At 36.6% G+C, this 18,150-nt stretch overlaps 1 protein-coding gene across 2 annotated transcripts in view; it reads left to right on the top strand.

The window, feature by feature from the left end:
• LOC126808776 (neurogenic locus Notch protein) overlaps positions 1-18,150 on the top strand; it is a 429,826-nt gene that overhangs the window by 77,531 nt on the left and 334,145 nt on the right. For both annotated transcript variants that reach the window (XM_056102639.1, XM_050533742.2), the window contains exons 3-5: positions 7,468-7,581; positions 10,970-11,029; positions 11,310-11,432. In XM_056102639.1, the coding sequence (XP_055958614.1) occupies positions 7,468-7,581; positions 10,970-11,029; positions 11,310-11,432 (297 nt within the window). The remainder of the gene's footprint in view (positions 1-7,467; positions 7,582-10,969; positions 11,030-11,309; positions 11,433-18,150) is intronic.

The raw sequence follows: 18,150 nt of genomic DNA, 5'->3' as shown, positions 1-18,150 counted from the left end.
AGAATTTGTTATCGGTGATGATTGAGGAGCCCTTCATTATTATTTTACAGGTCTTGCAATTTGTTTCTCCACATTCACTTACCACCGGTGTATCTGGACTACTATCAAATTTTGAAGATGTTAAGAATTTAGCTAGATTTCGTGGCTGTTTAAGACTGTTAATAATCTTAGTTTTAGACAAAATTTTTGACATAACCTCACTATTCTTAAGGATGTGTAAATTATATTTTATCAAAGACTTCCCATCTTCTTGTGAAGGGTTAAATGTAGTGACCAAAGCAACATTTAGATTTTCGCATGCTGAGGATGTTCTTGGTAGTCTTAATTTTGTCTGATCTAGACTTAAGGCCCGAATCGTTGCATCTTCTATGAGACCTAGAGGATATTCTTGTTTCAATAAGAATGTTTTTAATTCCTCTAGTCGCTTAACTTTGACAAGCGGGTATTGTAAGTATTGTAACGCAGTCATCCAGGAAGCGAAACCACAGTGTTTTTATCATGTCACTGAATTCTCTATCAAACTCAATAGCAACCCTCTCATACCAAATCTCTTCTAAATATCCTAAAGATAAAGTTGCATAGGTGGGGCCAACTTTAGTACCCATGGCCACACCTTTAATCTGTGAATAATAATTATTATCGAAATAAAAAATATTGTTAGACACAACTAAGTCCAAAGCTTCCAGGATAAATGATTTAGTGAAGCGTTTTGATAGTAACTCAGGATATGTGTGAATCCAATATCCAATCGCTTTCAATCCTAGATTTCTATCTATGTTGTTGTAGAGGTTGACCACGTCGAAGCTTATTAGTGTGCTTCCAGATTCAACCTCTTCCGGTAGATGATGAAGAAAATCTATGTCGTCGCGAAGGAAGCTTTTGACTTTGGTGCAAAATGTTTTTTTTAAAATGATGTCAATGAAGTTGCTTAAGCGTTGAGTACTACTAGTTGCCCCCCCCCCCCTACAATTGGCCTAAAGGTTAAATCACGCGGATTGCGAATGTTAACAACTTCGTTTTTTGTAATTTTAACAGCTTCTTGAATAGTCTTGCTTTTATGGATCTTTGGCAATCCATAAAAATAGGCAGTGGAAGGTTGAAAATTACACAAGTAATCTTCTTCTTGTTTGTGAAGTATGTTTGTATGTGCACCAATAAAGTTTTGAATTTTTCGTAGAATCATATCGTTAGTTTTTAGTGAAGATTCTGCGTAATATTCCTTGTTGGAAAGCATTTTTGATATGTTCTCTTTATAAAATGAGGTATCCATAACCACTATAGCACCACCCTTGTCAGCCTTTTTTATAATTATATCAGAGCTATTTTTCAAGGCATTCAAAGCTTCTTTGTGATCCTTATTAAGATTTGATTTGAATGTTTTATTTTGGACTTGGTGCGTTGATATAGTGGTGATGAATTTATTAAGAAAAATATCCTGTCCAGCACGTGGTGTGAAGGTAGATTTGTTCCGTACTAAATATTCTGGTTCTGATTGCCTTGATTCATCTAAATTGGAGTCGTCTTTATGAAAATGATGTTGTAGTCTTTATTTTCTACAAAAATTTGACAGCTCAGACTTTAAAGTACACGTGTCACTTCGTGGTGTAGGGGAGAACTTTAAGCCTTTATGGAGCAAAGAAATTTCCTTGTTGTTTAATGTGACACTACTTAAATTGACGACTGTTGGATCATTTTTATCTTTTATTAGTTTTTGTATCGAGTTTTCATTCTCAGGCCTCGATCTAAAAAATGGTCATTTTCCATCATGTATTCTACCTTCCTCGTTTTTGGACAGTTAGATTCACTAAAACCTTTTTCTCGTCGTTCAGAAAAATAATTTTGTTCTCCATACCGACGTGGACGTCTGACCTCTGTCCATTCATTATACTTGTTATTAAAAGTATTGCTTTGAGGTGATTTTCGCTGCTTAGACGTTCTTTGTGGTGACCTTCTCTCTGGTGATGTTCTCTGTGGTGATAGTCTCCTCATTGACCTTGGAGAGTTGGGGTGATCTACATAAGATTGGTCCACGGGCCTACAGGTGAGAGAAATGTTTATACCATCGTCAATAAATTGGACGACATAATAAAACAAATCCGCCCATCAGTTCACTTGACAACGGAGACAGAACCAGTAACTCCAGGAAACCATCGTTCAGAGTTGGAAGAAGTAGAAGCGATAAAGCTTAAGATCCAGAAAATCTGGAACATTAAAAAGCTAGACCGCAAAAAATGGTTTGCCAAACATCACCATACACAAACTCAAGCCAACATCTATGAAGAATGGGTTAAGAGGGACAATCCACTGCTTCCCTTAAAATTTCAAATAACACCCGTGCCTGGTCATTCTGAAGACATAATCCAACTCAGATATAAACTTGCAGTGTACAAGTTTAATACACAGATCGGATCCATGAAGATCAATGCGGAATCTTTTGAAAAGAAATGGAAAGCGGTGGATCAAGAAATGACTGAGCTTTTCTATGAAAATGCTCTTAATGAACATATGTTAGAACTGTTAAACAATGAATGGAGAGAAGATTGTTTAGCAGCAGAAACATCTGCAATAAAAGAGTGGGGTAAAAAGCAGGACTGGCTTGATGGTTACGAGACAAAATATGGGAATGATAAATTTAAGTTTCCCAAAAATTTGTCTTGAAGATCAGACACGTAAACCTACAAAAGGGCCACGACCTGATCAAAAACGTCAAAGGAAGAAAAATAATCAAGATATCCGACCACAACAAAGGGAAAATCGAACGCCCGTGGACCACTTTTATGTAGATCACCCCAACTCTCCAAGGTCAAGGAGGAGACTATCACCACAGAGAAGATCACCAGAGAGAAGGTCACCACAAAGAACGTCTAAGCAGCGAAAATCACCTCAAAGCAATACTTTTAATAACAAGTATAATGAATGGACAGAGGTCAGGCGTCCACGTCGGTATGGAGAACAGAATTATTTTTCTGAACGACGAGAAAGAGGCTTTAGTGAATCTAACTGTCCAAAAACGAGGACGGTAGAATACATGATGGAAAATGACCATTTTTTAGATCGAGGCCTGAGAATGAAAACTCGATACAAAAACTAATAAAAGATAAAAATGATCCAACAGTCGCCAATTTAAATAGTGTCACATTAAACAACAAGGAAATTTCTTTGCTCCATAAAGGCTTAAAGTTCACCCCTACACCACGAAGTGACACATGTACTTTAAAGTCTGAGCTGTCAAATTTTTGTAGAAAATTAAAACTACAACATCATTTTCATAAAGACGACTCCAATTTAGATGAATCAAGGCAATCAGAACCAGAATATTTAGTACGGAACATATCTACCCTCACACCACGTGCTGGACAGGATATTTTTCTTGATAAATTCATCACCACTACATCAACGCACCAAGTCCAAAATAAAACATTCAAATCAAATCTTAATTTTGATCACAAAAAAGCTTTGAATGCCTTGAAAAATAGCTCTGATATAATTATAAAAAAGGCTGACAAGGGTGGTGCTATAGTGGTTATGGATACCTCATTTTATAAAGAGAACATATCAAAAATGCTTTCCAACAAGGAATATTACGCAGAATCTTCACTAAAAGCTAACGATATGATTCTACGAAAAATTCAAAACTTTATTGGTGCACATACAAACATACTTCACAAACAAGAAGAAGATTACTTGTGTAATTTTCAACCTTCCACTGCCTATTTTTATGGATTGCCAAAGATCCATAAAAGCAAGACTATTCAAGAAGCTGTTAAAATTACAAAAAACGAAGTTGTTAACATTCGCAATCCGCGTGATTTAACCTTTAGGCCAATTGTAGGGGGGCCAACTAGTAGTACTCAACGCTTAAGCAACTTCATTGACATCATATTAAAACCATTTTGCACCAAAGTCAAAAGCTTCCTTCGCGACGACATAGATTTTCTTCATCATCTACCGGAAGAGGTTGAACCTGGAAGCACACTAATAAGCTTCGACGTGGTCAGCCTCTACAACAACATAGATAGAAATCTAGGATTGAAAGCGATTGGATATTGGATTGACACATATCCTGAGTTACTATCAAAACGCTTCACTAAATCATTTATCCTGGAAGCTTTGGACTTAGTTGTGTCTAACAATATTTTTTATTTCGATAATAATTATTATTCACAGATTAAAGGTGTGGCCATGGGTACTAAAGTTGGCCCCACCTATGCAACTTTATCTTTAGGATATTTAGAAGAGATTTGGTATGAGAGGGTTGCTATTGAGTTTGATAGAGAATTCAGTGACATGATAAAAACACTGTGGTTTCGCTTCCTGGATGACCGCGTTACAATACTTAAAGCAGATATGGCAGTTATCTCCAAATTACATAAATTATTGAACGAGTTGGACACTAATATCACATTCACTATAGATTTTAGCCCAACATCATTAAACTTTTTGGACGTAACCTTTAATCTGTTACCAAAAGGGGTGATTGAAACGGATCTTTATTACAAACAAACAGATACCCACCAATATCTAAACTTTCACTCTTGTCATCCTTCTCATACCAAACGGAACATACCATATAATTTAGCTAGAAGAGTATGTACCATTGTTTCCAACCCGCTTGTCAAAGTTAAGCGACTAGAGGAATTAAAAACATTCTTATTGAAACAAGAATATCCTCTAGGTCTCATAGAAGATGCAACGATTCGGGCCTTAAGTCTAGATCAGACAAAATTAAGACTACCAAGAACATCCTCAGCATGCGAAAAGCTAAATGTTGCTTTGGTCACTACATTTAACCCTTCACAAGAAGATGGGAAGTCTTTGATAAAAAATAATTTACACATCCTTAAGAATAGTGAGGTTATGTCAAAAGTTTTGTCTAAAACTAAGATTATTAACAGTCTTAAACAGCCACGAAATCTAGCTAAATTCTTAACATCTTCAAAATTTGATAGTAGTCCAGATACACCGGTGGTAAGTGAATGTGGAGAAATAAATTGCAAGACCTGTAAAATAATAATGAAGGGCTCCTCAATCCAAATCGCCGATAACAAATTCTTTCATATTAAGCAACCCATGAACTGTAAAACCAGTTATGTCATATATGTGATTGTTTGTTCAGGCTGTAATAGACGGTACATTGGAAAAACTATAAGTATGCTAAAGACAAGGATGAACCTCCATCGACATCATATACTCAATCCACATTATAGGATGATCCCCCTTAGTGCACATATATATGTTTGTGGTGGTTGCAAATTTAGCGTTTTTCCGATGTACAAGCTTAATAGCAATAATAATGATTTATTAGAAGCCAAAGAGGCATATTTTATTGAGAAATATCGGCCAGCTTTAAATGCAAAATTGAATAAATTACATTGTATATAGGCCTAGTTATTGTTCTCTGAATTGATATTAAAGTTATGTTCCCTCTGTGTTACTATGACGCTATGACGTCATAATCATTATTGTATTACCAAAATTGTGATTATCTGAAGAGCTTAATAAAATAAGCGAAAGTGCTAGTAATCGACAAATAATGTAGTTCTTTTTTCAAAAAATTTTATATTTTTGTGTATCTAATACCTAAGAGTAGTTATCTTTAGCTTTTCATATATATATATATATATATATATACTTTTAAATATATCACCGTTACACCCTTATGATGGTTGAGTTCAAATTTCGTGAAAAGCATACCAAAATTGGTATGACTGTACGAAAAAACGCGATTTTAGCTTTTGGACTCTCTATAGGTCACAATTTCCATCCGATTGTGGAAATCGGACTGAAACAAAATTGCTGCTTCTTGTACACAAATAGTGTAAAAGTATGTACATGTAATACCAAGGTTGTGGACCCTTTAGAGATTTTGATCAAACTTAAAATGTATGTTTAAATCCCAAAGATCTCGGTTCCTTTCAATATTCGTGAATATCGGACCGTAGCTTCCTGGATTATGGCCCCTGTTTGTGCAAAAAAATCGCTTTTTTTATACTCCAACATTGAAATGTGGTCGTATATTTTGCGTCGACTCCCTCCGTCCGTCCGTCCGTCGGCCACAATTGCTTGTGGGCGCTCTAGAGGCTAAAATTAATATCCGATTGACTTTAAATTTATGCACAGTGTTTAAGGTCACGAGACGAAGAAGTCTATTGATTTTCACCGATTTCCGATAATTACTGCCAGAGTTATGGCCCTTGATCACTTTGAAAAATTTTGTGGACGCTCTAGAGGCTATAGTTAATATCCGATTGACTTTAAATATATACACAGAGTTGAAGGTCATGCGACGAAGAGTCCCGTTGATTTTCATCGATTTCCAGTAATTACCGCAAGAGTTATTGCCCTTGATTGAAAAATCTTGTGGACGCTCTAGAGGCTAAAGTTAGTATCCGATTGACTTTATATTTATACAAAGTGTTCAACGTCATGAAACGGAGAATCCGATTGATTTTCAACGATGTCCGATAATTACTGCCACAGTTATAGTCCTTGATCACTTTGTAAAATCATGTGGACGCTCTAATATCCGATGACTTTAAATTTATTCACAGTATTTAAGGTCATCGGACGAATAAACCTATTGATTTTCAACGACTTCTGATAATTACTGCCAGAGTTATGGAGTTTGATAACTTTGAAATATCTTGTAGATGCTCTAATAGTAAGTGCAGGGGGACTGCACGATACAAAATTTACACAAAAACAAATACACGGACAAGGCATCATACTCAGGAAAACACAAACAGACAGACAATTCAAAAAAAGTGAATGTATCCGGGGGCTAACCGTAAGCGTCCACTGCGCTGTACAGTCACGGGTCTGTAGTGACACTTTAAGGTCATGAGACGAAGAAACCTGTTGATTTTCAACGATTTCCGATAATTACTGCAAGAGTTATGACCCTTGATGACTTTAAAACATCTTGTGGATTTAGGGTCTTCAGACGAACAAGTATATTGATTTTCAATGATTTTTGGTAATTTGAACAGCTAAATCTATGGTATTAAATGTTTTGTATACTAAACGTTAGCATGGACCAAACAAATTCTAATGATTTTCTGATAATTACTTAATGAGTTGTTACTCTTAATCAGATTTTAAATATATATTATACATATTATAAATGTTCCATTGCCAACAGAAGTAAAAATAAGCGACAACTCATGACGATTTAGTTGCTGTGGGCGTATGTTTCGTTGCCTGGCAACCTACCTTTTTTTTAGCGCATTCTCTGTCCTTCTCTTGCAAAATATGATAGTATCTTGTATGGCAACCGTTTGTTTGTATCTTCTTATAAACTTAGCTCTTCATATTGTAATAAAGTACGACTTCAGCTTAAGTGAAATGAAATGAAATGCGTTTAACGTCCTACTGTTATGCTCCGACTGGGCTAATGAAGATGGTAAGCTTAAGTGAACTGTGTTTAAATCTAAAGTTTGTTTTGATATTATTGATTTTATATCACAGATCCGTGTTTTAATAATCCATGTTTAAATAATGGAAGTTGTATGCGCGAAGGATCGACCTATACCTGTTCCTGTATGATGGATTACACTGGTAAAAACTGTGAAATACTTCCACGTAAGTTGATCATGTAATTAAAGGTACAAGACGCCAGATTGTTAAAAATATATATCAATATGAATAGAAACCAGTGTAAACTTTTAATGGTCATAACTTTAGCAAGAGATGGTCGAATTTAAGTTACTGTTGGCCTCGATGGAAACAAACTTGTTATTCTCTGGTAGCAGACTGACGTTCTGTTATAGAAGTGACTTTGGATGGCTATAGTGTAGGATTGATCAATATGTGTCTGTTCACATTTTGTTTGTGGACACTCTACAGGTCACAATTTTTATCCGATTTTGACGAAACTTGAAATATAGGTTATTATGCCAAAGATCTCGGTTCCTGTCGATATTGGCATGGACTATGGCTTCTGATTGTACAAAATCACATTTTCATGTGGGCGTATATTGCCGTCGCCCCTGTCGGTCCACAATTTGTGTGTGGACACCCTACAGGCCACAATTCTTATCCGATTTTGAAGACACTTGAAATATAGGCTTATCTCCAAAAGATCTCGGTTCCTCTCGATATGGGCATGTATCAGATCTAAACATCATGGATTATGACCACTGATTATACGAAAAAACGCGTTTTTAGCTGGTGGGCACTCTAGATGTCACATTTTTTTTCCGATTTAGAGGAAAGTTGAAATGTATGTTTATAACCATGTTTGCGCATATCGGACCGCAACGTTCTGAATTATGGCCCCTGATTGTACGGAAAAACGCGTTTTTAGATTGTGGTCTCCCTAAAGGTCACAAATCTTATCCGATTTAAAAAAAAAACCGTCCAAATATATCACTGTTTCACCGTAATGATGATTGAGTTCGAATTTCGTGAAAATCGGACCGAAACTGCCGCACAAAATGGCCGCATTATGTACGCAAGTAGTGTTATAGTATGTAATATCAAGGTTGTGGATCCTCTAGCGGTCACAATTTTGATCCGATTTTGATGAAATGTTTATGTCCCAAAGATCTTAGTTCCTGTTGATATTCACGCATGTCGGACCGTACGTTTCTGGCTTATGGCTCCTAATTGTACGAATATATCGCGATTTTAGCTTGTGGACCCTTTATAGGTCAGACTAGAGGTCACAATTTTTATCCGATTTTAAAAATCATTTAAACATATCACCGTTACACCTTGATGATGATTGAGTTCGAATTTGGTAATAATCGGACTGAAACTGCCCGACAAAATGACCGCCCCTTGAACGCAAATAGTGTAAAAATATACTCTTCAAAAAAAAGTAGGGGATATTGAAATGCAAATACCTATGCAGGTTGTGATATGATAAATAGTCATGGACACTTGACATGCTTTGAGAGTATGTTCACAGATGACACGCAATAGCGCCATACACGTGGGAGGGGTTCATTTTCAAATTTGACACTTCAAGGAAGGGTTGATGAAAACTACCGCGTGCTGGTTTATTCTATCCATGTTTGCTTTCCTATCGGTTCTTGCATAAAATTTACTATTTAGCGTATCTTTGCTTTAGTGTGTTACGTTTAATTTGCATTGATACGTCTTCAACATGATGAACGTCTACGTGCTATTGGCATACTTCAAAGGGGGTCTACACAGCGAGCAGTAGCCAACATGCTTGATGTGTCAACAGTCTGTGATCAGCAGACTGTGGAACCGGTACTAACAAATACACAATGCTGATAATAGACCTCGTTCAGGTCGTCCCAGAGCTACTACACAAGCCCAGGATCGATACATTTGTACACAGGCCCTGCGAAATCGAGGACAAACGGCCAATTAGCTTTCTGTTAACTTGTTCCAAGTTACAGGAATTCGAGTTACCCCCCAAACGATTAGAAATCGGCTACATGCAGCCCATTTGCATGCGCGACGACCGCGTGTTGTGCCTCCATTAACTCGCCAGCACATAGCAAACAGGCGTCAATGGTTTAGGCAGCGTAGAAATTGGGGTAATCGTCGATGGGCGCGTGTAATGTTCTCAGATGAGTCCAGATGTACTCTGGATTTCACCGATAGGCGTGCTCCCGTTTGGAGGCGTGTAAATGAGCGTCATGCTAACGTTAACGTCAGACATCATGACAGATTCGGGTGTGGGTCTTTTATGGTGTGGGGAGGAATCACCATGACTGGCAGAACGGACTTGCATATTGTTCAAGGAAGGGTCACTGGTTTGTACTACCGTGACCACATCCTGCCACCGATAGTTCTGCCCTTTGCTCAACGTGCAGGTCGACGTTTCATCTTTCAAGATGATAATGTCCGTGTCCACCGCGCTCGTGTCGTGAATGACTACCTCCAACGTCACCATATTGTCCAAATGCCTTGGCCAGCCATGAGTCCTGACCTTCCCCTGGGACGTGATCGGGAGACGTGTTCATCGACGTCAACGTCAACCGACAACACTGCAAGAATTGGCAGTGGCACTGCAAGAGGAGTTGGTCAGATTGCCTCAAATCGTGATTGGGCGGTTGATTAGGAGCATGCCACGACGAATTGCTGAATGTCTGCGGATTGGTGGTGCAATTACTCATTATTAAGACAGAAATCAAAAACGTCCATTTTTACTTTTGACAGTGTATCTCTTTGCGAGTGAAATGGGGCCGTCAGATAAGCCGCCCAAATGAACTGTTTGCGTTCATGTGTAGGCAATTGGCCTGTTATTAACATACACTGGTTACCTCTAATAGAAACAGCAGTGCATTTCCGCAGTTTTGTATTGTTTCTGAATATCTCCTACCTTTTTTTTTTGAAGAGTATCCTCTATTATAGATCTATCTATCTATATCCAATATATTGTAGATAAAGGCATAAAAACTAACAAATATGGCTAAGAAAGTGTACATGTAGTTTAAATTGGAATCTTTTCCTGGAGAGTATATGTAATACCAAAAGTTGTGGACCCTCTATAAGTCACAATTTTTATCCGAATTTGATGAATCTTAAAATGTATGTTTATATTCCAAAGACCTAGGTTCATTTCGATATTCGCGCATATCAGAGCATAATTTCCTGGATTATAGCCCCTGATTGTACGAAAAATCACCTTTGTAGAATGTGGACCCTGTACAAGTCACAATTATTATCTAATTTTAAAAAGAAGGTGGAGTTCAAATTTCAGGAAAATCGACAAAATGGCTGCTCTTTTCGATATTCGTGCATTTCAGAGCATAGCTTCCCGGATTATGGCCCCTTATCGCTTTTCTAGCTTGTTCCCTGTCCATCTCTTACAAAATGTGGACGTATCTTGCATGGCAATTGCTTGTTTTACTTAAACTTTAAAGTGAATATTATATTTTCCTGAAGTTTAAATTATGACTAATTTTTACGGATACTAAAACACTTGTGAAGAATATATTTACTTAAATCGAAGAGGTTTAATCTCCTGTAAATGTCTGTCTTTTTTCAGAAGCGGTTTTATTTGGGTCGGATACTGCCGCAAATAAAACAACAACCACATCATATCCAGGTTAGACAAAATATATCTCATCCTTGTGGTAATACCTCTGTAGTTTTAAATCAGTGGTGTAAATATCAGACCATAATTTACTCCTTGCTTGGAATTTCCAAGTCAGTACAATTTGCCAATTTTTTTTATGGATATGATTAACCTGCAGTTCAGCTTTATCAAATTTTACGGAACAAGTATACTTTCTTTAATTCTAGTATCATTGTCTTTAATATTGTACATTTATGGCTAATATTTTCAAGATTTTACCACCTTTGTTTTTATTTTGATATTTATACAGATAAATGTTATGGCAATCCCTGTTTGTATAATGGAACATGTATCAAATTAGAAAATGGAGATTTTAAATGTAACTGTCTTCCAGAATACTACGGGAAAATGTGCGAATTTGAATATACCTTTGGTAAGACGATAATGCTTTGGTATATTTGCAGTCTGTTCTCCAAACCCTAGTACTATTTAAATACCATAATCCATGGTTCTATTCAGTTTTGAAAAGGCTATATCCCTAAAATATTTTAATTTAAAGTTTCATGAATAAGGCCCCAGTAGTGTGGGATATTGTGACTTTTTGCTTTTTCGATTACTAAATGCTATACCTACCCATAAAAAAACGTTATTGGGATACTAGAGATACAAGAGTAAATAAAATTCCCTATATTGAACAGTCATAAGCCCATATTATTATTTTAAAGGCAAGTTAGATGGTGAGTATGGTGGGCTAGCGGATGAAGCCTGCAAAACAAATAACTGCGGTAAATCTTGAATGTCATTAGACTATTAAAATGTACGCAAGTTCTCAATACAAGGGTTCATGATAGAATAATCTGTTGATGGATTTATGAAAACCAAGAATGTAATGGAATGGAATGCCTAGTCATCACCTAACTTCATTTTGAGACTAAATTACACTTATTTTTTCTATGGTCACATGTCATCGCATTCAAACTCTAGAGGGTTATTTTGTACACAGTTGGAGCTCATATTTTGGTACCATCTGAACGACAAGACAAAATTTCTTTTTCAGCCCTGACATAAATGAGCTTAAAAAATTCAAAGTTCTTCTCGGCCTACGCCAGGATCTCGAACCCAGAATATTTTTGTCAAGGACTGAATAGAAGTGATAATCAGGATTAGTGTGCTAGCTCGGAAAGCAAGCAGATCATTTACCTGTTTTTCAAAATAAGGCTGAGTTTACATTGATTTTAGCCTAAGTAATTTACCGGAACTAAGTAGATTTTGAGTACCCTTTACATTAACACTGACTTGATTTAAAACTTGAGTTAAAATAACAGCACTTCAGTGAATTTCCATTCTCTCAAGAACTAAATCTACATATTCGACATTTGTCAAGATCTTTCTCCTCAGTGTGCATATATTGACCCCCGTATCTAAGAAGAATCATGTTCCCTTTTCTTCATTCTTCCATGATTTCACATCCTTGCTTGAACACGGCACCTGCACTGATACCATATTTCTTGGTGACAAAACAGATGTAAAACAGTGTGATCACAATATTCTAAAGGGTCCAGTACAATGTATCTATCTTTAATTTTCTCAACTTCAACTATACACCATACAGGACATGTATACTATAATCACAGGAATGTTCTTATACAACATTAATATTCTTTAATTCTCTATTAATATGTTCTTCCCAGTTTAATGACATTCTCAATCTACTGCTTTATGATTGACTTATTATTCATTGATTGATTTACTAAAAAATACAAAGTTTGACATAATAAGCACACTATTAAAATAATAACCCATATCCTACATGTAAGTAAGTGGTACTTAACTAATTTCCACATGCAAAGACACAACTAAGGATATTCTGAGATGCAGAATTATGAAGGGAAATGTAAACAGATCAAGCCACTGCACAGAACCTTCAAATTCAACAAGGTTTCAAATCAACTGTACAACGCCTTATTGACTGCCCACTTGACACTAGAATAATGAACATAAACAAATAAAGTAGGTCACAGACAAAGGCATCATAGAATTTTTATATTATCACTTATACGATTAATTCTATGGCGGTATATAAGTTCCGGATAATCCGGTCTACCACGTGGTTTTTCAGTTAAAGTTTCTAATCCTTAAATACTTTGATAATTACAGTTATTAGATGCACGAAAATGTTAATAATGTTTCCTTGATTGTTTCCGAGTTTGTTTGCTGTCCCAGTGTCTAAAAAATCAGTGTCGAGAACGTTCAATTCGCGGACTTGGATTCCAAATTAATTATGAAGGAAAAACGACTAAATTAAGTTGCACGTACTTTTGCACAAGATTAAATACAATATTACATTATTCAGTCAATTTTCAAATATTTAAGCCTTTTGACCTCAACATTGCGGTCCCCTAATTGTATAGGTCAAAACCGACACAATAACCCATTCCATAAACACAAAGGTCAAATGCTAAACACCTCAATAATAAAATTATTTCTGATTCTAATATTAAGCACAATCCATAAAGAGGTCGTGTTTGAGTTGACTTTTACAAATCGCACAAAAACTTTCTTGTCTGTCATAACTTCAATAACTATACGAGGGCCCAACTACTTCTGTGAGCCAAATTATCAAGTAATAAGTGTTGGTAAATATTCTTTCACCCAGCGGGTCCAAAACAAATTTGTCAAGTATTGTACTTGTCCCCATCTTCGTCGGGTGTAACAATCATCTCTTTAAAAGAGCCCCGGGGGTAAGTCAGGGTTGAATTTTAACAAAAGGAGATGATTAGAATTTCGTATGATTGGTCTGCTGTTGATTATTGACTCTATTTCGCAAAAGAGGGTTGACAAGTTCTTATCATCCAAATTTATGACTTGCTCTTTCAACATAGAGTAAATAATATTTCTGATAGTTCGTATCTGCCGCTCCCAGATACCACCAAAATGGGATGCAGAAGACTAGAAAAAGACTATACCAAGGATAGACTTGGCTGGGACTACTGTAGCTGTAAAGATGAACAAACTGATATCTGAAGAGATGGATTATAGATTTTATGACACTTTCTTCTGGACTGATAGCATGTCAGTGTTTCGGTAAATTATGAACGACAAAACCAGATTCCAAACTTTTATCTCAAATAGACTGGTAATTATTCATGAGGGTTCCAGAGTTGATCAGTTGCATTGGGTAGATTCCACATCTAATCCAGCAGACTATGCCAGTAGAGAGTTGAAAATTGAAGACCGCACAAAGAGTAATAAATGGTTACAAGGACCAGAGTTTTTATGGAGAACTGAAGAAGAATGGCCAAAAACAGACATAAACATGTCGATGCCTGATAATGACTATGAAGTAAAGAGGGCTGTTCACATGACTAATTTAGATGAATCGGTTTCAACGACTAACAAATATTTGACTTATTTTTCCTGCTGGACAAAACTGAGGAAAGCAGTAGGATGGATTCTAGTCCTTATGTAATTATTGAAGAAATTAGTGGAGAGGAAAGTCAAACAAGAAAGAGAAAATTTAAAGAATACAAGCAAACAAATCACTCCAAACCCCTTGCAATATGAATATTTTAAAAATGCTGAAAAGGTCCAGATTTTGAAGAACACTGACAATACGGAAAAGATTATTAAGAGAAGTAGCAGATTAACCAAATTAGATCCAGTCTACAAAAATGGATTACTCCGAGTTGGTGGTCGATTGAGTCTAGCTACTATTGAAGAGAACGCTAAACGTCAAATTGTATTGCCAAAGAATTTCTTTATTTCATCTCTGATTATAGATTACATCCATCGACGTCTTGGTCACCTTGGCAAAAACTCTATTTTAGCTGAACTGATACAAAAATACTGGATATTAAAGGCTAATTTTGCAATAAAGACCATAGTATCAAGATGTGCTATCTGTAGGAAATATGAAGCAATGGTAGTTGAGCAAAAGATGGCAGATTTGCCCGTCAATCGTCTGAAGTGTAATGGTCCTCCTTTTACCCAAAAGGGAGCAGATTTTTTTGGACCTATAGAAATTAAACGTGGTCGAAGTTTAGCGAAGAGATATGGTGTCATTTTTACCTGCCTGACAAACTCGTGCGATACATCTGGAAGTGGCACATTCCCAGAACACCAACTCCTGTATAAATGTCTTCAGACACTTTATTGCTCGCAGATCTACAGTTAAAACTATTCTCACTGATAATGGTACTAATTTCATCGTAGCGAAAATGAGTTCAAAGACGCTACTAAAGAATGGAATCAGTCAAAAATATCTCCGGAACTTTATCAGTGCAGTGTTGATTGGTCCTTTAATCGAACAATGTATTCTTCCTTCTTGATTGACAAGTCTAACATAGGAGATAGTCCCAAAACCGCTAAAGTGGTGGAGTTCAAGCCTTGTTATGGCTCCAAAGTCCGGTGGTTTATGACATCTCGGAGTTGAAAGTTGTTCTAAATCTGGCAAACTGATTAAGCATCTATTCCATCTATTTAGTTGATTTGGTTCTATTTCGTGATCCCATCCTATGGCCTGTTGGCAAAGTTCTTGTAAGAACAGTTTTGCAGGTAGAGTAAATAGGGCTGGTAATCCCAAAGGGTCATAATGTGACCCTACGACTGACAATATTCCTCTTTTTGTAGGTTGACAAACTGGGGTGTTAATCTCGAAGCCCAATAAATATTTTTCTACTGACCAATTTACGCCTAGGGCATGACCAACTGGAAGTTCATCATAGCTTAAATCCTTTTCTGCAATTCCTTAGCCTGTTCTTCAATTGGTAAGGAGTCAAGGACAGTTCTATGATTGCTAATCTATTTCGTGAGTTTGAATCCTCTTATCCTACAAAGTTTAGTTAAAACTTCAGCTGAAGTTATGGCCTTTTCCAGGCTGTCTGTTGACTTCAAGCAATGACCAACATAAAAGTTTCTTCTAATTGTATCTGCCATCCCAGGGGCGCTCTATTGGCACATGTTGATGAGGATATGGCTCCAAAGAGATGCACTGTCATTCTAAATATTTCCGGACTAAGTTCATAATTCCCCTCTCTCCACCAGTAAAATCTAAGATAATCTCGATCATCTTCTGGAACTCGTACCTGGAAAAACATTGACTTCACATCTGCCATAATCGCTACGTTTTTTGCCCGAATCTCATCAATACACCTACTAATTTGTTTGTTAAGTTTGGTCTGGGCATTCAGTGAAACTCCTCGAAACTTAGCTGAACAGTCAAAAACTATGCGAATCTTCATACTCTTCTTTTCACTAGAACCGCAAATACCGTGATGTGGAATATAATACACTTTACCATGATCTCTATCTAGTAAACTTGTTGGTACTTCTTCAGCACAACCATTACACAGGATATCGTTCATAAATTTACAGTAATCTTCATAAAAAGTTCGATTCAACTAAAATTTTCTCTTAATTCCATTTCAGCGAGCTATGGCTACTTCAAAGTTGTTTGATAACTGTATTTCTTTTCTGCGAAATGGCAAATTAATCAGAATATAATATAGACTTCTTCACCGATTCTTCAAACTTCTTATCTTCCAGTGAAGGCCCCCTTTCATCATCAATGGTTTTCTCTGGGAATTCAGTATTAATGTATTTTCTAAACAAATCTTCAAGGTTTTGGGATTCTACTATTTTTGTTTGATACAACCATTTGATCCTTGTCTCTTTCAATATAAAAATTACAGACCTCTTGGTTTTTGGCCTGTGTGGCATTGGACAATATTCCAGACGAGCCATCCTAAACCAGTTTTAACAGCATGCGGACAATCTCTGGAAGGACCCGCAATAACTTCAATTGGTGTGTAAGCACCCGGTGTTCTATTTCCTATTAGCATTGCAATATCTGCTTCAATTTGTGGTAAATAAACGTGATCCAAGTGTGGCAAATCTTTAAGATATGTCTGAGTTGGAATGTCCGATTTAGAAACAGGGATTTTATCCTTACTGAAGACTGTGACTAATTCTACTGGATTCGATCCATCAAGACTACAAATTTCCAGTCCCTTCAAAACGTAGGTATCGATGTCTAACGGTTTCCCCATGGTTTCCAGGGCCATCCGGTCTTTCCGGCCAGATACGCCTGACTTGTCCATTAAAGATTTGGTTATAAAATTAGCTGTACTTCCTGGATCCATGAATGCATAAGTCTTAATACCACAAGATCCTTTACTGTTCTTCACCCTGACAATGATTGAGATGCTTGCAAGGGTACATTGGCCTCCGGCCCCCGCATGGGACTGTATCCTCTGCTGGTTTTCTGTAATCAAATTGGTCTGGATACCTTTACTAATTTTGTCCTTATCTTCATTCTTCCCTTTGTCATAATGCATAACAGTCGGCAGGTATCACATATTAGTTTTCTCCTGCAGTCATATTTCATCTGCCCAGATGTAAAACATCCATAGCACATGCCTTCTTTCTTCAGAAAGTTGATTTTGTCAAAATACTTCAGCTTCTTAAATTCATCACAGTTAGTCAATGGATGGTCTTCATGACCGTACAAACAAGGTTTGATTTGAACATTCTTTTCAGGTTCCGTTCCTCTCCTGTCTTCCAGGTATGGCCTTTGCCGGTTAGATGCTGAGTGTTCTAACTCTAAGTCTTTTGTTAATATTACTGTCAAATATTCTATCGTGTCTTTTTTCCAATTCTAATGTCTTCATGGCATCTTTCCCATAAACAGGATCATTGACCTTTTTGGATTCTTTTCTCACTAAATTTACTAAGTCATCAAACTTTATCTTTAAAAAGATAAAATAATTCCTATAAAGTTTCTTGATATTTGTTTCTCCATTTATCCTGAATGTAAAATGAAAGCTTTGCAACCAATTTCTGAAGGTTACCAGAGTATTCAATTACTTCTAAGGGCTTATTTCCCTCCGTCGCATGTTGACATTCACATATGAACATTAAGTATTCATCTAGGCCTTTAGGATCATCAGCTCTAATTATCGGCCATGCCAGAGCTTTATGGCTGTAGTCAGCAGCTAACTGTTCTGAATCTCCATGTAATTATTCAAAATATTCTATGGTACGTCTTTATCCTATTTAAGGATCCATATGGCTGTACCCAACTACTATTTTATTAGCTTTATCATAAGTACATGACTTTAAAATCTACATCTTTTCTTCAAAATCATCTGTCA

The sequence above is a fragment of the Patella vulgata genome, chromosome 1 (genome assembly GCF_932274485.2).
Source record: "Patella vulgata chromosome 1, xgPatVulg1.2, whole genome shotgun sequence".
Taxonomy (NCBI): domain Eukaryota; kingdom Metazoa; phylum Mollusca; class Gastropoda; family Patellidae; genus Patella; species Patella vulgata.
The sequence above is the reverse complement of the archived record's forward strand: the minus strand, read 5'-3'. Positions and strand labels throughout refer to the sequence as shown.